The sequence below is a fragment of the Giraffa tippelskirchi genome, chromosome 12 (genome assembly GCF_054371585.1).
Source record: "Giraffa tippelskirchi isolate mGirTip1 chromosome 12, T2T-mGirTip1v1.2.pri, whole genome shotgun sequence".
NCBI lineage: Eukaryota > Metazoa > Chordata > Mammalia > Artiodactyla > Giraffidae > Giraffa > Giraffa tippelskirchi.
Genome location: NC_137286.1, coordinates 62,240,757 through 62,265,254, shown reverse-complemented (window position 1 = coordinate 62,265,254; position 24,498 = coordinate 62,240,757). Strand labels below are relative to the sequence as shown.

The 24,498-nt window shown below is 40.7% G+C and overlaps 1 protein-coding gene and 1 long non-coding RNA gene across 4 annotated transcripts in view; both read right to left on the bottom strand.

Moving 5' to 3' along the window:
- Nucleotides 1–24,498, bottom strand: part of LOC145530306 (uncharacterized) — a 161,634-nt gene that overhangs the window by 83,415 nt on the left and 53,721 nt on the right. The window contains exons 4-10 of one of the 2 annotated variants that reach the window (XR_014071644.1): nucleotides 24,336–24,480; nucleotides 21,354–21,477; nucleotides 15,761–15,853; nucleotides 8,585–8,772; nucleotides 7,879–7,993; nucleotides 7,612–7,759; nucleotides 628–836 (exon numbers count right to left, since the gene is read on the bottom strand). This is a non-coding gene — a long non-coding RNA (uncharacterized LOC145530306). Of the gene's footprint in view, nucleotides 1–627; nucleotides 837–7,611; nucleotides 7,760–7,878; nucleotides 7,994–8,584; nucleotides 8,773–15,760; nucleotides 15,854–21,353; nucleotides 21,478–23,879; nucleotides 24,481–24,498 lie in introns of those variants that run through there. The other variant, XR_014071645.1, reaches the window with a different exon arrangement.
- On the bottom strand, nucleotides 1,114–4,500 carry LOC145530304 (S-adenosylmethionine decarboxylase proenzyme-like). Of its 2 annotated transcripts, none has more exons than XM_081551421.1 (2): nucleotides 4,064–4,500; nucleotides 1,114–3,976 (listed from the first exon to the last, which is right to left on the bottom strand). In XM_081551421.1, exons 1-2 carry the CDS (start codon nucleotides 4,177–4,179, stop codon nucleotides 3,175–3,177), a joined length of 918 nt encoding a protein of 305 aa, XP_081407547.1. In that variant the 5' UTR covers nucleotides 4,180–4,500; the 3' UTR covers nucleotides 1,114–3,174. The 2 variants fall into 2 exon arrangements, with proteins under 2 accessions (XP_081407547.1, XP_081407548.1); XM_081551422.1 differs by having other exon boundaries at nucleotides 1,114–3,710; nucleotides 4,071–4,500.

Here is a 24,498-nt window from a genome sequence, read left to right as displayed (position 1 = left end):
TGAGACAGGCTCCATTCAGCCTCCTAGAACTTCCCTTAGTTCCACAGGGTAGATTTAATCAGTTGCTTATCAGGGAAAGAAAGAAACACAGAAAAAAAGGAGGAGCAGTCAAGAAACAACAGGGCAGCTCTGGGGAAGGGTCCTGATTCCTCCTCAAGGAATATACATAACAATATCTTGGGTCCCCACCCAGGTGGAGGATGGGAACTTTAGGCTGAGCACAAGATTCTTGGACACCACTCTGGTACCTCACTACCAACCAATCAGAAGAAAGTCTGTACACAGTGGAAGATTTTGAAGACTCTGACCTCCTCCCCTAATGAGTCTCTTTAAAATCTTTCATGATCAAGCAGAATTTTTAAGGTTGGTTATTTGGACACAAGTCCGACTTGTCCCCGGCTTGCCAGCCTCCTGAATAAAGCAATCTCTCTGCTCCTTCTAGCACTTGTTTCTGAAGTATTGGTTTTGGAGCAGCAAGCAGCCAAACCTAGGCTCAGTAACAAATCCAATATTCTGTTATTGACATATTTTGATATTATAATTGCCATTTATCTACAAATACACATATTATATATTAGTGACTCAAGTACAATTTAGAAATAGTTGTTTAAAAAGCGAATAACTTACCATTGTAAAAGAAATGAAAGACACCAAGTCTTGCTGAGAGCTCTCTACATTTGTTTTCAATGGCAGCAAAATGTAAACTATTCATGATAATAGTTCATGGGCCATCTGCAGATGCACTATCAGTTTGTACAGGTAAGGATGCTTTAGTAATTCAAGATGTCACAGCAATTCCTTGCTGGTTAATCTCTAGGAAAAAATAGAACAAGGGTCTGAGACCCCCAAGAAGGATTACTGAGGGAATCATGTGGTTTACAGATTTGCTTAAAGGGAAATAAGCAAGGATTTCCCATTTTATAAAGATGATTTTGCTTTAATGGAAAACTCCACTAAAATTTTTTTTAATTAAATTCTTCTGTTTATAGGTATAATGAGCAAGTGATGATTTCCCTATAATATCATTGTATTAATATTCTAAATCAAGACAGATGAAAAAAATTATTTTGACTCAAGATTAATTGAAGACTTGTTCATTGTTAGTAAGATTGCTTTTTTTTTTTTTGAATTAAGCAAACCTTTATTGAAGCTTAAATTGTGGGTACAGAAATACATTTCAAGTGATTTAAGTCCAACACCATGAAGAGAGAAATTATGGCACCAAAATTTTCCCTCCTCTATCATACATACTAGGATTAATTTAGATTACTATTCAATCTATTTTTCATTTTTTCCTAGGCTTTGTTCCATACAAAATTTGTGCAGGTCTTCAACATGAAATAGAAATCTTTTAAATCTATTAGGGAGAGGAAAATCAGACCTCAAGCCAATAAATGTCATCAAATCTACTGGGACACTGTTCAAGAACAAAATCCACTTTGAGCATTGGTCCTCATGATAGTACCAAAACATTAGGTACTGTGCGTAATTACAGAAAATCAGAATGATCCATTGATTGAAAGCTTCTTCAATGAAGCTTTGAATCAACAATGTGCTTAAAATAAAAGTCAAGTGTTCCAACCACTTGATTTCAAACCAAGCATATTTTATGTTCAGAAACACTAAAAAAAAAATGTGTTTCATTTATAAATACAGAAGGAACAAAAGCATCACTGCCATCAATCCAGAAAGAATCAAAAATTGTTTGAGGACAAGAATAAATACAAAATTGAATCAACTTTGCTCTTTTATCAACTGCTTAAATGTCCATGTTAGCCAATACAGCTAAAAGATGCCAACTCTTTTATGCCTGTATTTTTAAGTCATTTCCCATCAACCATTTTGGAATTTTGTGTGTTACGTTTTGTGGAGAGCTTTCTGCTGCACTGAGTATGTCTGAATAACTTTAACAGTTCTCATTCATCACCTGATGCTATTCCATGGTGAAAGGAATACAAACAAGCAAGAGGAACCAAGTCAGAACACTATTACATGTATCATAAAGTCATGGAACTTTTAAGTCACAAGATGGCAAAGACAATGAATCTGCTTTGAACCAAAGTTCATAGCATATCATTAACAGAAATTAGTGGAAATGGCTACGAAAGTAAAAGGTGAATCATCTGAGCTGACTTGATTTGTTGAAACCAATACCTTTATCTTAAATCTCCTCACTAATAAATTGTGATAAAAATTCTTTTGTACTACCTAGCAAGTTAATAAAGACATGGTACTTACGAGAAGCTCATCTCATTTAATGAGGGACACCAAATGGCACAGTTTCCATACAGTTCTGCCAATACTCCCTAGTACCAATCTACACCTTCTTTGCTAAGCAACAATAGTTTATTCCAAAAGAGCTCATGGTAATGAAAAATGTCAAACTCCCTTGACCTTAAAAGAAAATTAAGCCCAGGGTCTACCCCCACCTTCCCCCTCTGGGGTATAGATTAGTATAAAACCCACAGTGTAACAGTGTATTGCTTTATTGAGGGGGTGTGTTTCGGAGGGGGGACACCATGGTAATGGAAGGAATCAAAGTAATACAAGTACAGGAAGCAGTGTTAAAATATAAATACACAGAATGGATAGTTCCAATTGTTTTCTTAGAGGACTCGACTCGTGGAAGAAAAACTTTAATTGCTATTGCAAAAACCTCTGTATGAAGTAGAAACTGGTTTCAATAACATTAGTAGAGAATATGTTCTAGAAAGTGGAGGTAACTGGATGTTAAATCCTGGCAGCAATTAATAGAACAGTCCCAGATGGCTAGGCTGAGGCCAACACCTAATGAGGACGAAAGCCTTGTCTGTGGGGAATTTTGGATGACACCTGGAGAAATATTACATTGCGTGTAAACCAAATTGAATTGTTTTCACAAGTGTTGTAAAGTTTCATATAGTAAAAGGTTTTTTCTACATGCACTTCAATTTCACAGCAAGAGTGGCATAGGATACCTAAACACAGAAGAGAGCATTCATGCAAGATATCTAACTCCTTGATATAATAATGCATACAATTCAAAATGATTACACTATCATTACATCTAGGGCTTTCTGCAACTACAAGGTGGTGGTTATGGAAAGCATGGCCCTTGGTATCAATATCTAAAAAGCAGCCACCACCTTCTTCTATGTGTGTTCTCTTTTTGCGTTTTTTCTTCATGTTTCTTAATCAACTCTGCTGTTGTTGCTGCTTCTTAGCAAAACTGGTAAAAACAAAATTGTAATCATTGAACAAAGCGCTCTGGCAATCAAGACGTTTAAAACCTTCAATCTTCTGGGGTGAGGAAAGCACTGTGCGACATTTAGAACTCTGATTTACAAACAGGGTGGTCGCAAATTTTCCTGGCTTGAAGACTTCCACAACTTTGCTGATCAGGTCATCATAGGAGGTCTGACTTAAGTTTGTTTCAAAGCTAACATAAGAAAATTCTGGTTCTGGAGTGATGTGAATAGTCCAATAAGTTCCATCCGATTTCATCCCATTCATTGAATACCCACATGGATTGAACATTGTGGCATCAATGACAGAACCTGGTATCAGGTCATGAATTCCACTCTCACGAGTGACATCCTTTGCAGTAACACCATCTTTCATGTAGAACTGGTCCATAACTGCTGGGTCAAGCTCACTCATCAGAATTTCCAGGGTTTGATCCGGCTGATTGATTACCCTACTCTCTGGGAAATCCAAAGTATACAAGTACCAACAGTCAGAATTCATGCGTCCCATACAATATGCTGCTCCATTTGGGAAAATTGCATTAAGGAACTCTATTTCTTCCTGGAAATTCCGGTGTGGGTACCCTTGGTGAGAAGGCTTCATGAAATTCTTACGAGAATAAAAGAAGCTTTGAATTGAGTCAAACCCACTGTAATCCCTAGCAAGTTTCAACAGGGGAACCAGTGCTTTCAGCAAGAGGGTGGTACCACATGTCTTCAAAATGAAACGTCTCTTGGAGACAAACATGCTACTCTCACTGAGTACATAAGCTTCCTGCTTGTCAGTTTTTGTCACACTTATGATTGAACATTGCACATCCTTCAAAAGTATGTCCCACTCGGATCTTGGGATGGTGCGAAGATCCCCAGATCCTTGGTTTGCGTCGGGTTGCTGCCTGGAGAACCAAACCTCCAGCAGTTTCTCGGTCCCTTCGAAAAAATGTGCAGCTTCCATCACCGTGAGACTAGCAAACAACCAACAACCACAGAAAATCAACTAAATTAAATCTCTTCTCCCTCCGCCGCCGCTGCGGATTGTTCCAGCTGTGTTACTAAAGTTCAGGTTCCTTTTTTTTTTTTTTGCTATAATTTTATATTAACTTTTTTTAAAAAAAGGATTAATAAAATTTTCCCGGCTTTGTGTGTGTGGGTGAGCGAAAGTTGAACGTGAGTCTGTTGGAAATAGAGGCAGATACAGCTCAGTCTCTTGTAGTCCGCTGTTTCCCCGTTAGAGAGAGTAGAGCGAGCACTAGCTAATGTCGCCGGCCATACTGTGGGAGCCGTAAGATTGCTTTTTAAAGATAGTTTACATGTGATATTTTTAAATGAAGCTGAGTAGTTCTAGTATCTACAAAAAGAGGTGGGTTTATTTTTTCCCTAATGTTGAAAGAAATTATAGTTGACCCTGAACAACACTGAAAGTAGAAAGGATAGAGTAAAGAGAGAAAGATCAAGTATATAAGACAATGAGTCTTATTAAAAATTATTGACTTTTTATCTTCCAAAACCCCTTTGATCATACTAGCATACATATCACCTTGTTTTTCATGACAAGATCACTCGTCAGATTTAAGTTAGGCTACTTGATAAAACATTTTCTCCTAATAACTCACATCATGTGAAGTTCTATAGAAATATTATGTAAAAATGAGAACATCATATCATACATGATTTGGAAGTCAGAGTAAAATGTACATGAGGTTCAGCTATGATCCAACTGACATTTTGTGAACATTAAGCTCACAATCTAATTTTAGATATTAACAAAGTGAAAGTCTTTTATGGTTGGTCTTCTGGTAATTTCTGTGCCTGTTGGGAGGTTGCTGCCTCTAGTTATAACACTTTCAGTATACCGTCTGTGTAATTGCCTCTGATCCAGTGCAGACACCACACACAAAATGATCAGTCTCAGTATTTCATTTTCAGATCTTGTTTTGATTCAGAAAAAGAAAAAGAGAAAACTTATTCAGATTGAACAACATAATTCCAAACCTCATTTTCCTGTTTCTAAAAGTGTAATAGGCACTTAGAAGTTCCGGTATTTCCTCCATGAAACGTACTCTGCTACTGCTGCTGTTAAGTCGCTTCAGTCGTGTCCGACTCTGTGCGACCCCATAGACGGCAGCCCACCAGGCTCCGCCGTCCCTAGGATTCTCCAGGCAAGAATACTGGAGTGGGTTGCCATTTCCTTCTCCAATGTACTCAGAGTTCTGTAATAACCTGTGAGAAGGAATCTCGGACATTGAGGGTGGCAGCCTCAGTAGGGTGAGCGCATGTGTGTCTACCACATTCATGCTTTGGAAAGAGAGTCTCTGTTCTCCTGAGGCTCTCATTCTGGTGGGAGTTCAGGACAAGCCACCCCAAAATAGGCTGCTTTGGTATGTTGATTATTTTGAGCTATAGGCACTTGGAGAGGCTTTCTCTGAACTCTCTCTCTGCCTAAACACGGATCCTCCAAAAGGAAATAAATTGCCACAGATTCCCTCCTGGAGTTTCACCAACTAAGAAGAAGTGATTCATCACAGGAGAGGAGACCAGAAGTCAAAAATCACACCCTGACTTTGTCACAAACTATCATAGCTCTCACCTATTCTTCTAAGGGCCTATTCATCTCTTCCCCAAATCATTCACCCTCCCCTTAGCGGCCTACATCTCCTCTCCTATTCCCCTAAAAAGAGGATACTGAGGTCATGAATCCAAAAACCGTTTTGAATATTTTATTTCATTTCCTGCGGTGCCCCCCAGCACATAATACCGAATATTAAAAAATTAGTACAATTTTTCTTGTATTAATCTGCTTATTGACAGTTTGTTTTAGAGACCCAGCCATGGAACCTATAATAGTTAGCAAATGTCTCTCTCCACCTACACAGTAGACAAATGATATATCCCTACAATAATGTCCACAAAGGACAGCCAATGGAGGGATGGGGCGGGGTGCCCAGAGGAGAGGGACAGGAATCAGGCGATATTCTAGCACAGACCTGAAGGCAATGAAGGCAGAAGCCACACCCGTGTGGGTGTTAGAGGGAGCCTGGGATCAGCTGGGCCAAGTGTTACCATAAGATCCAGTGGAAGCAACCTATATGTCCATCAGCAGACAAATGGATAAGAAAGCTGTGGTACATAGACACAATGGAATATTACTCAGCTATTAAAAAGAATGCATTTGAATCAGTTCTAATGAGATGGATGAGACTGGAGCATGTTATACAGAGTGAAGTAAGTCAGAAAGAAAAACACCAATACAGTATATTAACGCATATATATGGAATTTAGAAAGATGGTAATGATGACCCTATATGCAAGATAGCAAAAGAGACACAGATGTAAAGAACAGACTTTTGGACTCTGTGGCAGAAGGCGAGGGTGGGTGATTTGAGAGAATAACATTGAAACATGTATATTATCATATGTGAAATAGATCACCAGTCCAAGTCCAAAGCATGAGAAAGGGTGCTCAGGCTGGTGCACTGGGATGACCTTGAGGGATGGAATGGGGAGGGATATGGGAGGGGGGTTCAGAATGAGGAACACATGTACACCCATGGCTGATTCATGTCAATGTATGGCAAAAACCACTACAATATTGTAAAGTAATTAGCCTCCAATTAAAATAAATAATTTTTTTTAATCCCAATACTATACAAAAAAAAAAAGATCCAGTGGGATGAAGACTTCTGGGTTTGACATTGAGGTCACTGTTGGCCTTGATGAGACCAGTGTTGGTGGGTTGGTGAAGACTAAATCTGCCTGGAAGAGGTTTGAGAGAACAGGTGGAGAGGAAGTAGAGATTTTGGAGGAAGATGTCTTCTGAAGCTGAGTTACGTATCCAGAACAGTCTGGCCACAGGTATGTCAGAACCAGCACCCTAACCAGAAGCAGTGAGATGCTCAATCAGGGAAACAAAGAGCCTGTGAGATGGTGCAGACCAGGGAGGCTCTGCCTCATGAAGGTGAAGGCCAGCAGTCACCCAGCGGCACTGCATTCTGTGTCTGTGGAGACCCAGACGTGTCAGCCACAGCTCTTCTCTGCACTGGCACAGCTGGTGCTTTGTAGGGGAGGAAGAAAGTCTTTCTCAGTCCTTTCACGGTCCCTGGCTGGGTCCAAAAATCCAACTGACCAAGATAGGTAATAGGAGAAAAGTGTACACAATTTACCAAATTTTTTTGTGTTGTATTTCTGAGTTGTATTTTCTGTGTTGTGAATTCTGAAATGACAGGGATCATACCGAACCAATTAATGCAGTTTCTAGCATAATGTCAGGCATAGCATAGGCAATCAATGTTTACTCAGTAAATGAAGATGGTAAATGATGTGACTATTTAGAAAGTTCCTTTATTTTCTGTGTCTGCTTACAAAAAAAAAAGTGTTCATATAAGTTTACCTGACAATATCTCTTATCCTTACAACCTGCAGTGTGTCAGAACCACAGGTCTTCATTGCAAGTAAGGGTCTCCTCACAAGGAAGCACACATCTCTGTTCTGGCCCAGAGCATTTCACATACTGCTGGTTGTCATCCATCTCTCCTCTCCTAAGTTAGAAAGAAGGCAGGGCTTAGCTGGGACCTTGCCCCCTCCAGAAAGAGCTTCCCATTCCCAGCACAACTTGATGCTGACCTTGTATCCAGGTGTACGCAAGTGGAAGTCTTACCTCTTCTTCCAGGAAGTCTCCTTAAAGAGAAGCTAAATGCCCTTCTCTGTTTCTTCCTCCGTCATGCTGCTGAAATCCTAACAGCCACGCTGAAACATGGAACTGAGGAGCTCACCTAAGAGTGGACAGAGGTGGGAGCTGGAGGAGCCAAGCACTCCTGGCTATCTTACTGCCCACCCCTGGGAGAAATAAAATAAAACCCACCTATCATCAACCCTGTGTTAAAAACATAACAGCAGGCCCCAAATGGAGTTGCTTACACCAACTCGATGTCACCAAACAGAGACGACTAACTTACAATTTCTGCTTTCGCAGAAATTACATGTTAATTACTGTCAGTCGGGAATCATCTGATCAGCACTAATGAGTTCACCTGCCTGATGGACTCCCCCATCTCCTAAAGGAAAGCAACCTTGCAATAACCAACCCGATTTTTGGCCTAGTGTATCTTCCTTGTTCCTGGTCCCTTCTGTCTATAGAAAGTCTTCATTTTGTACAGCTTCTCAGAGCTCCTTACTATTTGCTAAATTGGATGCTACTCAATTCATGAATCATTGAATAGAGCCAGTAAGATCTTTAAAATTTACCCCGTTGAATTTTGTTTTCTAACAAGACAAATTAACAAGAAAAGCACACAAATTTATTGAGTTTTTTGTAACTCACAGGAGTCTTCAAAAGAAAATGGAGACCTAAAGAAGTGGCTAACCTGAGCATTTCTGTGCTAGGTTTGATGAAGAGTAGAAAGTCATGGAAAGATGTGATAAGACTGGAGGGTTGGAGTGAAGGGCAGTGTCTTCGGGGAGATTTATCGAGGCCTGTTCCTCCAGATTCTTTTTGGTGTCCTGGTCTTGGAGAGGCTCCATTCCTCCAGGTATAGGGAGATTTTATGACCTCCTTAAGGAGAGAAGAGTGAGGGAAATTCTCAAACTCAGTCACCTTAAGATACTCAATTTGTCAAGTACCATATACAGGAGGAGTGTGTCCTGAACCCCACCAATATGCCTTTTTTTTTTTTTTTTAAGGTATTGGCTTACTGGGACTCTGTGAGCCAAAAGTGACATTTCTGCCCATTTACTATGTGAGTTTTCACAGCGAAAATGGGTTCACATGGAAATAGCCCCACTGAACCAAAGAAGGTAAAATCAGAAATAGCTTTACAAACACAGTGTACAGCATGCATTTCTTATTGTATAATAACCACTGTATCTCAGTTAAAAGATCTGAAACAATTTTCTGAAATTATTTTTAAGGTTTAGAGAAGAGAAAATCATTTGGGATCAGGGATTGGAAGCAAATTGCAAAAACTTGTTTTCTTATGGAAATGATGCGGCACAGGCAGAGTTGGAGGTATTTACATCTCAACCCAAAATTCTGTGCCAGTGAGAGCACTAGGAGGCCTCCTTAAAAACACTGAATCCTACAGGTAGAAATCTGAATCTAGTGACCTACAACTGTGGGCTTTAAATGGGAAAGGGCTTTTTCCTTCTATATGAGACACGGAAGAGGGATTTTTAAATGTCAACTTGGATTTGAAGTAAGGGTTGTCTTTGCAAGCTAAACTATGGAACCAACATATGATAAACCAAGGCAGTGTTGCCCCAAAACATTTTGCCTCTTGGTGGGTGTTGAGCCAAAAAACACAGCCAAGCAAAAGATCAGGGGAAGAAAGGATATATTACTTGCAGCACAGTAAGGAGAACACTGGGCAACTTTTCCCTGACAGTAAAATTGGAAAAGTTTTAAGCTAACTGCATGCTTGCTAAGTTGCTTCAGTAGTGTCTGACTCATTGAAACCCTATGAACTGTAGCCCACCAGGCTCCTCTATCTATGGGATTCTCTAGGCAAGAATACTGGAGTGTATTGCTATGCCCTTATCCAAGAGATCTTCCCAATCCAGGGATCGAACTCACATCTCTTATGGCTTCTGTATTGGCACCCAGGTTCTTTACCACTATGGCCACGAGGGAAGCCCTTTAAGCTAAGTGTACACACATATTCATTAAGGGCTTCAGTAAAGGAGAACTTAGCATAAAACTAGGGCAGAGGTCAACAGAGTCAAAGCTTTACTTGACTGAAGTCGGGAGGGTCAACACCCTCATTTCATCCTCCACCAGAGTGGGGGCCTTAGTTCCTGCAGAACTCAAAGATATATTCTTACGCATATTGTTCCTTTGACAAGGAACTAGACTCTACTTTATCACTGCACTATTTGATTGTTTTTTCTCTGTTCCTGCATTCCTTTGCTACCTTAAGATCCTTAATTACTGAGACCTATACAAGGGCAAGGACTTCCCTGGTAGCTCAGCTGGTAAAATATGTGTCTGCAATGCAGGAGACCCTAGTTTGATTTCTGGGTTGGGAAGATCTCCTAGAGAAGGGATAGGCTACCCACTCCAGTAATCTTGGACTCTCCTGGTGGTTCAGATGCTAAAGAATCTGCTTGCAATGCAGGAGAGCTCGGTTTGGTACCCAGGTTGGAAAGATTCCCTGGAGGAAGGCATGGCTATCCACTCCAGTATTCTTGCCTGGAGAATCCTTATAGACAGATAGTCTGGTGGGCTATAGTCTATGGGGTCGCAAAGAGTCAGATATGACTGAGCAACTAAGTACAGCACAGCACATACTAGGCCAAGCAATGTAGCCAGGTTTAGATCACAAAATGACTTAGACAAAAATGAATTATTGTACACCAAAGAAAGAGAAGCCACCTCTAGTTCTTTCCCTTATGGGATGCCCTACCCTATCTGCTTGTAGCAAATATACCTACATTTACAAAGAAGACCCTGACTGAATGAAAACTTATACAAGGCTGCCCAGGCCAGTCCAATTTTCTAATCAGTAGGTTAGACATTCTGGAAGGGGATGCAGCAGGTTTTTATCCTATAACTATTCAATATTTAAATTATACAACCTATTCTACTTATGCTGATTCCTTGCCATGAAGTCTTCTATAATACTATTTACCTAGAAGGCAAGAAGTCAAGCTGTATGAATTTCCATGCATCTTTTAACTATTTCTCTCTACAACTGAATAAATTGACATTCCAATTTACACATCAATTTCTTTTGAACTTTTTATTTCCAGTCTGTAGACCCAAGTGCTTTTATTGAATGTCCACATTTAAAGATTCCAGCTTTAAATGCTGACAAGAGTCAGCCAGATGAAACAGATTCGATGTAAGACAAAAGGGAGTACTGGGGACTGTGACAAATCAGAAAAGAGTATCAGTAGCTACCTAAAGTTTTGCAAATATAAATTATTTCAGACAGTGTATGAGTCAAAGAAGTATCTTCTGACTAGATCAGAAGGATCATTTTGTATCCCTGGGAAATCATTTTGTATCCCTGGGTTGCTGACCAGTGTATAGTTGTGATATTTTGTGACATTGTGACAATGTCACCAAACAGATGTGACATTTTTAAATCCCAAAAGCTGGGAGAAAACCCAGTCTTCCCCTTCTTGATCCATTTATTGGATGGCAGCTACTGACGCTGAAAATTTGGCCTCTGTGCACCAGTGTCAAATTGAAACTTGGAGACAGACTTTTGGGTAAAGTAGAAAAGAATAGCTTTATTGCTTTGCTACACAAAGGGGGATGCAAAAGACTTGCGCCCCTCAAAACTATTTGGTGTTGAGTTTTATAGCAATAGTTCAAGGGTGGGGTTGGTAAGAAGCATTGAGGTGTGTGCAGGGCCTACATTCTTCTAATCTGGCCTCAGGAGGTCTTCTGTTGAGCTGTGCTTCTGAAGCTTATCAAACAATGACCTTCTCTCTGGGATGAAGAATGCTTAATCAAGTTGTTCATCTTCCATTTGTTGGAGGTTTTGGTTCTACAAAAGAGCTCAAAGATATTATTACATGTCCCTTGAGGTGGAACCAGGACCTTGCCCAAAGGCTGCACTATTGTTTCTTGATGCTCCTCCCTTATCTCTGCATCCCCTGCCTTCCCTGATTAGCAACTGCTTGGACTGGTGCTTTGGAACTCATGCAAAATCATAGAAGCTGAAGACTATTCCTTACAAACAAGAAATGGGGGACACAGAATGGCTTCTGCGTCAAGAAATCCCACAGAGACCTGTTCAGTTTCACTACCTAGGTTTTGGGATGGGTTTCTCAAACTTTTGTTTACATAAAAATCTCTCCATGTCCTTGAAAATAGGGACTTTCCCAAGACACATTCTGGTACAGCAGGTATACATGGCCTAGCAATCTACTTTTTAATGATTGTCCAGGCACACTGACTCAGATGTTCCTTGGACCATCCTGAGGGACACTGGTATCAATACTGCATGTCTCAAAATTCACATTTTGAAAGATATCATGTATAATACCTTTCACTCCCACCTATCTAAATTTGATAGATATGATCCTCTACATAGAAAACCCTAAATTTGAGATTAGAGTTAAAGAAGCCTCCATTTCCCTCCTTTCTGTCTGAAGAGAGAATCCATGACTGAGCTTAGATGCTCTGAAGTCAGATCCCCTCGAGGAACTTATAATAAAAAAAAAAAAACTTCTTGGGAAATCATATAATGAATCCAAGCACAGTGATGAACCTGTTCTTTCTTCTTAAAACATATGCACGCATGCTCAGTTGTGTCTGACTCTTTGTGACCCTACGGACCACAGCCCACAAGGCTCCTCTGTCCACAGGATTTTCCAGACAAGAATGCTGGAGTGGTTGCCATTTCCTCCTCCAGGGGATCTTCCCAACTCAGAGATTGAAGCCACATCTCATGCATTGCAGGGGGATTCCTTATTGTCCCAGCTTTATTGAGGTAAATAAAATCATAATACAGTAAGTGTTCAATAAGCCAGTTGGGTTATATATACCTTGAGAAAGAATTCCCACTATCAAGTTAATTAAAACACCCATCACCTTAAATAGTTACCTTTTCTTGTATGTATGAAAACATTTAAGATGTACTCCCTAAACAAATTTCAATGATGCAGTATTATCAACTATGGTCTCCATGCTGTATATTAGAGTTTCAGAACTACTTAGATATCTTTTTTATCTTTCAGCTAAATAATTGACTTATAGCAGTATATAAGGTGTATAGCATAATGACTTGATCCATATATTTGGAAATGATTACCACATAACTTAGTTTATACTCAATACCTCACATAGATACAAAAATGAAAAAAAATTTTTTTTCTTTGTGATGAGAATTTTAGGACCTTATGCCATACAACTGTTTTAACTACAGTGATCATATTGTACATCATATTCTTTATTTATATTGCTTATTTTTATTACAACTGGAAGTTTATACTTTATGTACATTAATATTTTTCTTATAACTGAAAGTTTGTACTTTTTGACCACCTTCACTTAATCTCCACAGTCCAACCTCTGATAACCACAAATCTGATGCCTTTTTCTATATTTATTTTAGATTTCATATGTAAGTGAGATAATACAATATTTGTCTTTCTCCATCTGATTTGTTCCACTTAGCATGATGTCCTCAAGTTCAACCATGCTGTTATAATGACTAATCTATTTTAAAGCAATTATTTACTGAAGGGTTTGAAGTATATGCTGATTCCATCACCTGACCTTACTAGATTTTGAGATTTTTCCCATCTTCTTTACTATTATACCTAAGGCTCTAAAAACTCCTGCTGTGGCCCTCTCTCTTGCTTTTGAGTCTAGCTGTACCTGAAGCCAGCCTGTGGGTGAAGCAAGGTTAAACAGAACACCTCTGCACCACACACAATGTACACAATGCATTGTACACATTGTACACAATGTGTATTGGATGCAGGAAAGTTTCTGTGAGAACTTCGGTTCTGCAGAGGAGGGAGGCTTGGTTCTATTAAGGAGAGCACAGGACAATCACAAAGATCAGACAGAAACACCTTCCTTCCTTTGGGGTGGCTTTTACACATTTTAAATGTGGAAAACAAAAATGAGAGCTGTCTTTACAAAGAAATGTTAAGAAGCTCAGTGTTTTTTGGACTCATCCCATCTGAATCCCTAGATAAGACTGGAGAAGAAACATATTCACTGAGAGAATGGAGAGCTAGCAGTGTCTTGCCTATGTAGAGGGCTCTGGATTGCCAGCAGAAGGTGATTCCCAAGGAGACGTGGGCAGTGGTACAGGGATGAGCATCCTCAAAGGCCAACAGAAGTGTGCACACAGAGTTTCCAAATGGGGCAACCTTTGCACTAGCAGAGTTGGGGAGGTCCTAGGAAGCACCACGGATAAAATAACCCAACTGTCATTTGGGTTTTGTAAGCTTGGGAGACTCCAGTAGTCTTTTGAGTAATGTCAAACGGCCCATAAAATCTTCTGTGCAAGTGAGGAGTTTCAACTAGCTCTCCAAGGTCCCTGCCAGCTCTATTTTCTTTTTTCTTTTTTTTCATTTTTAGTAAAAGGTGCAATATCCACTTTCCTTGATTACCCACCCCATAGTCTTGGTCTCCTTCTCCAGAAGTGAGTGAGACACCTCAACACCAGGTGGCCAAGCTCTGGGCAAGAGTAGGGAGCTGATGTGCAGCCGGGCAACATCACAGGGCCAAGCAGCAGTAATCTTGCCATCACCCACAGCACAATCAGGATGGCCACGTCGTTTCTCCAGCAAGTCACCTTGCTCAGTGCTGGAGGGAATTCTTCCACTCTCTGATATTTTCAGTTACTAGAATGAGAACCCATGATTCTGTTTTGTACATGGCTTATCCCCAGTACCAAAGCCTAGAGCTGGGAGGTACCCAACAATTGTTCCTGGAAGGAATGAATCAGTGAATGTATGAGTGAACGGGTAGTAAGAGTGGAGTCCGAGGTTCTCATGAACACTGCCACAGAAGGCAGGTTTCTCTGGCTGCCTCTTCTCAAGGCTCTTCTAACAAAGAAAGTAGATCGTTCTCATTTCTTTCCTTAGGTATTATGTATTCTTGATTCATTTGCTTAACAAACTGGAAAGGGATTCTTTCCAGTGCTTTGGACAATGACATAAGCAAATAAATGAATTCCTAAAGAGCCCTTGCAGAAAACTGCATGCCTTTTTCATGTTGTCTGTAACACTGATCTCCTTATTTGACCATGTAAGCATCTCTTTTTCTAGATCTGGAGTATATTTCACTGAGTGCTTTAGAAAACCCTCGCTGATGGTGTCCTAAGTGAAAGTTGTTCATTTCAAGAATATAAACATTTTTTAAAAGCAGCTGTTTTCTATAAGAATAGCATCTATCAGCCTATGGCATTATCTTCATAACAACATAATACAGCATGCTCCTATCACTGATCAGCCACATCACCAAAATAAAGGTGTGATATTTAGATATGTCATAGCATCTGACCAAAAATGTTCTATTAACTTAAATATAAAACATGGAGCATACTTCATATCTCATATAGTGAAGATATTTGCTTTTGCCAAGAACTTTTAAATGATTGCTATCTTTAATAACTCATAAGATAATTTAAGTATCTCTTCTTTTTGAAGAGCTATGGTTTTCATTAAACCAAACTGAAAGAACTAATAACTATGCTGGTGTAGCAGTGATTCACCTAAATATGACAAAATGATTAAAACTTTCCATGGAAAAAGTGACAAGGTTATAACTAATGTAAAGTTGTAATTTTTTGTTTGTTTGTTTTTAGGGTAAGGATAAGAGGTTCTATATTAATGTGTTATTTGAAATTGTATAGTTATACTTTCTTTTCCCATGCATACAACAAAAAAGGCTCAGCCAAAGAAGTCTTGTTGGTAGAGATATTCTCTAATGGAGAGATAAACATTTATTTTTAATGCTTTTTTTTTTGAGGCAAGCATAATATATTAAAAGATGAAAACTACACATATTTAATGTATGCATCTTGATGAGTTTGGACATATACACATACCTGTGGAACCACCACTGTACTCACAGTTCTGAACATGTCCGTCACCTCCCAGAATTTCTTCATGTGTTTCTTCTTTTGTTTTTAAGCAAAACTATTTTTAGTTAGCACATAGAGTTCCTGTAAACAAAATAGGGAAGAAAACATTTTGGATACTTTTTGGTGACTCCATTGGGACATTTTTGGATTTTTTAATTTTAATTAGAATCATGTCATGGAGATGGAAATACCAGAATATCTTACCTGTCTCCTGAGAAACCTGTATGTGGGTCAAGAAGCAATAGTTGGAACACTATGTGGAACAACTGATTGGTTCAAGCTCGAGAAAGGAGTACAACAGAACTGTTTGCTGTCACCCTGTTTGTTTAATCTATACACTGAGCACATCATGAGAAATGCCTCGCTGGATGAGTTACAGGCTGGAATTAAGATAGGCAGGAGAAACATCAACAACTTCAGATATGCGGATGATGCCATTCTAATGGCAGAAAGCGAACAAGAAGTAAAGTGTCTCTTGATGAGGGTGAAGGAGGAGAGTGAAAGAGCCAACTTAAAACTAAGTATTAAAGAAACTAAGATCATGGTATCTGGCCCCATTACTTCATGGCAAATAGAAGGGGAAAAGGTGGAAGTAGTGACAGATTTCCTTTTCTTGGGGCACTGTGGACGGTGACTGTAGCCATGAAATCAGAAGACAATTGCTTCTTGGCAGGAAAGCTATGACAAACCTAGACTGTGTGTTGAAAAGCAGAGACATTACTCTGTTGACAAAGGTCCGTATAGTCAAGCCTATGGTCTTCCCTGTGGTCATGTGCAATTGTGACAGCTGGACCATGAAGAAGGCTGAGCTCTGAAGAATTGATGCCTTCAACCTGTGGTGCTGGGGAAGACTCTGAGAGTCCCTTGGACAGCAAGATCAAACCAGTCAATCTTAAGGGAAATCAACCATGAATACTCTGTAAAGACTGTTGCTGAAGCTGAAACTCCAGTAATTTGGTTATCTGATGCAAATAACTCACTCATTGGAAAAGTCCCCAAGGCTGGGAAAGATTGAGGGCAGAAGGAGAAGAGGGCATCAGTGGATGAGATGGCTGGATGGCATCACTGATGCAATGGACACAAACTTGTGCAAATATCCAGTAATGGTGAAGGACAGAGAGGCCTGGCGTGCTGCAGTCCATGAGGTCACAAAGATTTGGACACAACTGGACGTCTGAACAACAACAACATAGAGATAACCTTATGATATCACTTTGTCTTTCTATCTTGTGTATGCTTGAAAAGAGGCCCACTGGGGCCTAATTGGTTTATCTGAACCCATAGTAAGTGCAGAAAATGGTCCCAGAGTGGCACTTCCATGAAGCTAAATAGTAGTTGGTGCTGTAGATAGACACACTTTTGATCAACAGCATAGCCTAAGTATTTGGAGAACAAATGAAGAAATTTCTAATCACATGAATGCATAGTAATTCTGATTTTTAGACAGATAAACAGCATTGTAATGTCATGTGTAGCAGGTGGGAAGATATGGTTCATGCTGATGATTGTGAGGTTTTCTATTATGGTTTTTGTCCCAAATGTTTTATACTCAAGTGAAGGCTTCTCATAACCAGTGGTTCTCAAACTTGACTATGTATCAGCATCACCTGGAGGGCATATCGAAACAACTTACCGGGCTCCACCGTCAGAGTTTCTAGGGTCTTGAGTGGGACCAAAAGCTTGCAACTCTTCTGAGTGTGCAAGTGACAGCCTTGCTGTTTGCCCAGGAACCCACTTTGAGAATCACTCTTCTAACAGGTATAATTTGGTTTACATAAATTTCTACAATTAGAGCAGAACCATGACTTCCATTCCACTAGCATTTTTAGTTGGAGGAGGATAATTTATAGCTTAAGTTGAAGTCCAGGAATTGAGAAAGTCAAGACAACCTCCGAAGTGATAGCTGCAGTTAAATAGTATGGAGTGGGGTGAGGTGAAGAAGTCACTCTGTGGTTCAACATCTTTGGTGACTTGCTGAAAAGAATTCTCTTAAGGAAGGCCAGAGGGCTATATTTGGGGCTATTTGGTTAGGATTATGTTCCAAACCGTATGGCATAGCCAGCTCAGTTGTGATGCCACTCCCCTGACCAGGCAGTGACCACTGTGCCGCCTGCAGCTGGTTGGCCTGGGCACTGGATTTGGACAGCAGCATTGCTGCCTAGTGTTACGGACTGAATTGTGTCATTTCCAAATTCATATGTTGAAACCCTGACCCCCCAATGTGATTATGTTTAGAGATGGGCCTTTAAGGAAGTAATTGAAGTCAAATGAGGCCATAGGATGTGGCCTTATAGGAAGAGGGAGAGACACCAGAGGTGTGTGTGCGTAGGGGAAGACCAGCTGAGAGAAAGCAGCTGTCTGCAAACCAAGAAGAGGCCTCAAGAGGAACCTAAGTCTTGACTCCCTTCCCCCTGAGAAATGAGTGTCTATTGTTTAGGCCACCAGGCTTTGGTATTTTGCTATGGCAGCCCAAACAGAATAATACTCCCAGAAACTTGATCTCTCTGCATCCTTTGCTAGCCACCAGTGTTTCTGCTGGCCTTGCTTCCCTGCTTCACTGTTTCTAATTCAGGATTCAGGTGTCTGAGATGGCCAAAGCCTGTATCTTCCTGCAAAGAGTGCTGAAACAGACCACCAGGCATAGCTTCTGTAGAATAGAAGTGGGAGTAGGTTCTGCCTCTCACCAAAGTGCATAAGGAGGGGATTTCCCACACATAAGGAAAATGTGCAAGTGCCAGGCAGTCAGTGTGAACTGGCTTGTTCCATAAAGGAAATCTGATAATAGGATGTTGGGTGGAGGGATAAAAGCAAGAGAAATCAGAGGGGTGAAGAAGCTGGAGGAGATAAAGGATTTTAAGAAAAAATAAAACACCAGAAAACACCCTTCGTGAAGGGTTAGCCAGTTGTTTGCTGATCTTCGTCTAATCTGACCACATGGGGCTCCTATGTAGATGCCAGACTCTGTGCTCCTTGCTGGCAGTCTGAGACCAAGTTAGAATAAAGGTCCTTCTGATATGTGACTTCATTTTCTCAGGTCCTTACATTCCTTCTAGAGCAAAGAAAGCCATGTCTCCTAAGGAAAGAAACCCACATAAAGTGGGATTAATAGGTAGACAGATACATACAAGGCCATGCGTGCATGCTCAGTTGCTAAGTCATGTCTGGCTCTTGTGACCCTATGGACTGTAGCCGACCAGACTCCTCTGTCAGTGGGATTTCCCAGGCAAGAATATTAGAGTGGATTGCCATTTCCTTCTCCAGTGATCTTTCCAACCCAAGGATCAAACCCCCATCCTGCATTGGAAGGCAAGCCCTTTACCACTGAGGCACCAGGGCAGCCCACATACAGGGTCACAGGTCACAAATGATGGTGTTTTCCCAAAATGAAATGAGGTTCTGGGGAAACAGGTAGTTCTAAATGGAGGACCTGTAACTTTTGAAGCAGACATTTCAGAAAGGGTTGTATTATACTTTGTTACTAAAGCCATAGATCCAGTTCCTCTTCTGGAACTGAGGAGCCTCATTAAACAGGCTCATATTTGCTTATTGGCTGTCTAGGCAATATTCTGGATTCTTTGGAGGAATAGAGATGAAACAATTTTATAGTTATAAGACAACTGGATAGAAATTTCAAGGCTCCTACTTAATTATGTGGTTTGGAAAATAGTTTTCTGAGTGTTTCTCTTTTGAAAACAGTATCATTCATCTTAAAGAAAAGTTGAGAGGCAGTAGCTTAATAGTCAAAGATGTTGAAATGTCATTTTAATTACACACTGTCTCTGTTTTCGGGTAACTCATGTCATAGAACTAACCTCTCTCATATCACCCATCAATTAAAATATGCCATATGAAAGAAAATATTCAGTTACAAGAAATGCATTGATATAAGCAAACAATTTAATATCAAACATTGCATTTAAAATGTGAATTTAAATGTATACATTTAAAGAAAACATTGTCTTTCAGTTATTTTAGATACTTGATAGCATTGCTATTGTCTTTGTTTATTAGAAAATGTGAAGTTACTCCTTAGTCTATCAGTCTTTGAGATTTTACAGCAGCAATTAAATGCCAGGCAGTTCTTTTTGTCTACAATCTATCTTTATTATAGATTATCAAAAACTGGGATGGGTCCTGGCCCAGAATTGGGGCTCATCAGTGGGCAAAAATTTGAATCTTGGCAGGGTCTGGGCCAAGGTTCCCTCTCTGCACCTTCCTGACCTCAGGGCAGTGCTAGCTTAAGATGCCCAGAACTGCCATTTGTCTTTGTTGTTATTGCTGTTCTTTGACTAATTCTCTGCTCATCCTGAGCCATGTGATTGGCTGTGAGCACCTCACGGGTATCATTTCTTTCTACTGCTGCTTCTTCATTCCTCAAACAGAAGAGAAATAGAGGATACTATGGACTAGTTTGCAGTACACTCAACTTCTATCTGCAGAAGCTGGATAGTTTAAAACTCGGTTTCCTAGACTCCCTTGCAACTAGAGGATTAGGTTTAGTAAGGATTTAGAGGGTTAATTAGACTCAGCCACTTAGATGAACTTGAGTAAGATTTGAAAGTGACACTAAAGCACAGCCCAGCCCCTACCCAGCTGGTGAGCAAGGTCTTAGGGCTAGGGGTGGGGCTTCCAGCAGGAGCTGCTTTACAGTGCACTTTCTCCAACTCCTGACCAAAGGGAGTGGCGGCAGCACTGATGCCGCCTTGTGATACCCAGTGCGCAATTGCCAAGCAATGCAGAAGCAGGTTTAGTGGCCTCAGAGGAAGTAACTTCCTTGTGGGTGAGCTCTGTAATGTTCACAGAATCTTTCATGGAAAGATTGTACCCCATTCCTTCCACCTATTGTGTAAGTATGTACTTACATACTGTGTATTAAGTATGCTGTGTATTAAGGCATTTACTGAGTAAAATCTTTGGAGTTATTTTTTTCTCTGCAGTGAAACCTGATTCTTACAGATGGGTCAGAAGAAGACCTGGCTTCTGCTCATTTTCAATGCCCCAGGCCTGGTGTTGGGAGCATCAGGGCTGATGTTTACTTATATATGGGACAGAGAAGACTCAAAGCATGACAGGCACACTGTAACACAAGCTGGTGAACACGTCTTTCCTGCAAAGACATGGTAAGAAGTAAATTACGAAAATGTCTGGGCTAATTTAGCGTTTTTTGTATATAGAAATCTCTTCAGTAGCCTTAGAATTTTGTGAATTTCCTTAGGCCATGTTGGAGTTTTATGTTGACCTACACACTCCTGGACTAAGGCTAAAAGGACTGTCCCTCTTTCAGTGATGCATAACATTCCCTCACTTATTCAAAACCCGCAAAGAAAAATTGTTCTCATTAAATGCCAAGACCGGATTTTAAAGGCCAGAAGAAGGGATTGGAAGTGACGCCCAAGTCATTCAAAGTTTGTTTTTCATTGGCTCACCTGAGTGCTGGCCCAGAGATGTTTAGAAAAAAAGAAGAAACGAAGAGAAGGCCTGCAGAGTGCCCAAGATCCTGGGGACACCCTTGGACCAGCCAGACGGCCCAGAAAGGTCAGGCTGCAGAAGGCTTTTCTCCATCCCTGTGGTTGACACTTGCCTGTATTTCTAGACTGGCTGTCCCTCCTCAAAGATGGTTCACATCAAGGGAACTTTTTCCTAGAAACTCTTTTCATATTATGGAATATTGTTTTTCTTCCTTCCCAGATAAAGCATCTGTCAACCTATAAATTGGAAGTCCAGGTTGTATAAGGAAGCTTGAAAAATAGCATAATATATTCTACCTGGAAAGTTAAGTTCCCACTGGATTCTTATCTTAGTCTGTTTGTGCTTCAACGACAGCTTTCTTCTCACATTTCTGGAGACTGGAGTCAGGACAGCTGGGTTCTTGTGAAGTCTCTCTTCCAGGTTGCAGACAGCTGACCTCCGATTACATCCTCACCTGTGGAAGGGGTCTCTCTCTCCTACAAAGGCACTAATTCCATTCACAAGGGCTCTATCCTCGTGACCTAATCAACACCAAAGGCACCATCTCTTGACATTGTTACACTGGGGAGTATCAGCCCATGAATTCTTGGGGGCACAAGGAGATCAGTGTTGGTAGCTAACACTATGAAATGCCCCTCCTTTGTTTGTACCCAAGTGGGATAAGCTCTGGCAATTGGTTTTTCTTTTCTTTTCTTTCCATAATGCCTGACATACATTTCAAAGATGGTTATCTAAATAAATACATTGCCAGCCACAGAAATAAAGATCCAGGCTTCCCCTTCCACCCTCACCTCCTCACCAGGTCCCTTTGTTTAGACATCTTTGGTTGGTTTAAAAGATTAAAGTGAAGTTGCACAGTCATGTCCGACTCTTTGCGACCCCAAGGACTATAGCCTACCAGGCTCCTCTGTCCATGGGATTTTCCAGGCAAGAGTACTGGAGTGGGTTGCTATTTCCTTTTCCAGGGGATCTTCCCAACCCAGGGATCAAACCCAGGCCTCCCACATTGCAGGCAAATGTTTTACCGTCTGAGCCACCAGATAACTGATTTTTGCCCACTGTTTTCTTTTCTACCTTACACTTTAATTCCTACCCTTATGTTTTAAATTCAACAGTAAAGGGTGAACCCTGAAACCCTAGATCCGACCTTGATCCCAGTAAGACAGAACGTTATACCAGCACACTCTCTCTACCCAAGACTTCCCTGTGTGGCCCCAGGCATGCCACCGACCCTCCAGGCCATGTGAGTAATAAACCAGGTTTCCTTCAGAATTTCTTGGTGGTTTTTGCTGAGGATGTCTTGCAATCATAAGAACCACAAAGATCAGCCCAGACACAACACTGGTCCTGAAAGTAACCAGAGCCCACGTGAGTGTCCCCAGTCATTTCTGACCAATAACATTATATAGCTGAGACTGGCACGGGACAGAATATCTATGTCATTCTCTTCCCTTTTGCACTAACAGGAAGGAATCACTCATGTGCAAAGAGCCTGTGCTGCCCAGAGTGTATGAGTGGAGGCCAGGTTCACCCTACTGCTGGTTACTCATCACCCCTCCTCCATCTCCTTCCCCTTTCTCCTGCGCACTGTCCTTCCCTTTCCATAAAAGCAGCTGGGAGATTATCCTCATCTGCTGGGCTGCTGCTGCTGCTAAGTCGCTTCAGTCGTGGCCGACTTTGTGCAACCCCATAGACGGCAGCCCACCAGGCTCCGCCGTCCCTGGGATTCTCCAGGCAAGAATACTGGAGTGGGTTGCCATTTCCTTCTCCAGTGCATGAAAGGGAAAAGTGAAAGTGAAGCCGCTCAGTCGTGTCCGACTCTTAGCGACCCCATGGACTGCAGCCTACCAGGCTCCTCTGTCCATGGGATTCTCCAGGCAAGAGTACTGGAGTGGGGTGCCATCTTCCCTAAAGATATTGTGAAGTAAGCTTCAATATTTGAAGATTTTTCTGGGCCTGGGCACTTACATCTAAGGACATGGTGTGATTTTCAGTAAGTTTCTTTGTTAGACTAATGTGAGGTAACTCTTTAGGCTTCTGAGTTCCATTTCCTGGTACTGATAAGGCCAAAATTCCTTCAATGTAGCCTTTTTTTGAGGCAGAAAAAAAAGAAGGGAAAATGTTAAAAAAAAAAATATGCATTTTTGTTACAATGTGTTAAATCGCACTAGGATGTTTTTAAATTGAAAGGGTAATACAAACACCAAGGCTTGCCAAACTGCAAGCCCTTGTAAGCACAAGGAAGAGAGATTTGCTAGGTACTATTTTTATTGTGTGAATAAGAGAAATCAAATTTGCACTGAAGTGTAATCCCACTCACTGCTTGGTATTTTGCATGTGTTTTTATCTCATTCCAATTAGCTATGTTACCTAACCTCTTGCTCTTATGTGAAAATAGACAGTGAATTAGAGAGGCTTCTTGAAATTGGTGGTAACCAGACTTGACAGATGCTGAATGAGGAACCAGCTGCTCAGCCCAAGTGAAATATAGAACCAGCTCCTGCAGCTGATCTCTTTTGATCTAATTTGTACACGTGTCTTTATTCATGATCTTATAGAAAAAATATGTTAACAACAGCATTTCAGATAGGTGTTAAGAAAAATCCCCAAATCTGTGGAAGTTTCTCTTTTTTGATGCTTTTATTTTTTTAATTTTATTGAAGTATAGTTGATGAGAATGTTGTGTTAAATTTTGCTATACAGCAAAGTGACTGAGTTATACACACACACACACACACACACACACACACACACACACACACACATATAAACACACACACATATTCTTTTTAATGTTCTTTTCCACTATGGCTTATCACAGGATTTTGAATATACTTCCCTGCAGGAGCTTGTTGTTTATCCATCCTATATATACTAGTTGGCATTTGCTAATCCTGAACTCCCAAACCATCCCTCTCCACCACTCGGTAACACAAGTCTGTAGTGGAAGTTTCCCTTAATCTGCAGTGTTTGCATTGGCAAGTACCACACTCCAGTGCCACCCCGACCCTAACCCACACTTTGTGGAGCTGGAAGCTATTTGACTAAAAAGGGAAAGTTTTTGCTGCCTACAACTGAGGTCTGCAATACTGGCCTGCTATCCTGCCGTGAGTGCACATGCCTGATTCCTCAGCAATTGAGAGAATTACAAGGACATCTTCCTTTGTTATTCTAGCTCAAGACTTCTGTACTTCTCACAAGAGGGTAAGTTTATCCTCCATGAAGAAGCATTGAGGAATCTGTTCATTAAGAGAAAC

Excerpts from the sequence above, each read along its gene's own strand:
- LOC145530304 (XM_081551421.1), bottom strand. The coding sequence starts at position 4,179 with ATGGAAGCTGCACATTTTTTCGAAGGGACCGAGAAACTGCTGGAGGTT. Across the intron at positions 3,977-4,063 it reads CGCACCATCCCAAGATCCGA|TAGCATGTTTGTCTCCAAGA; the intron begins GTGGGACATACT and ends ACTCAGTGAGAG.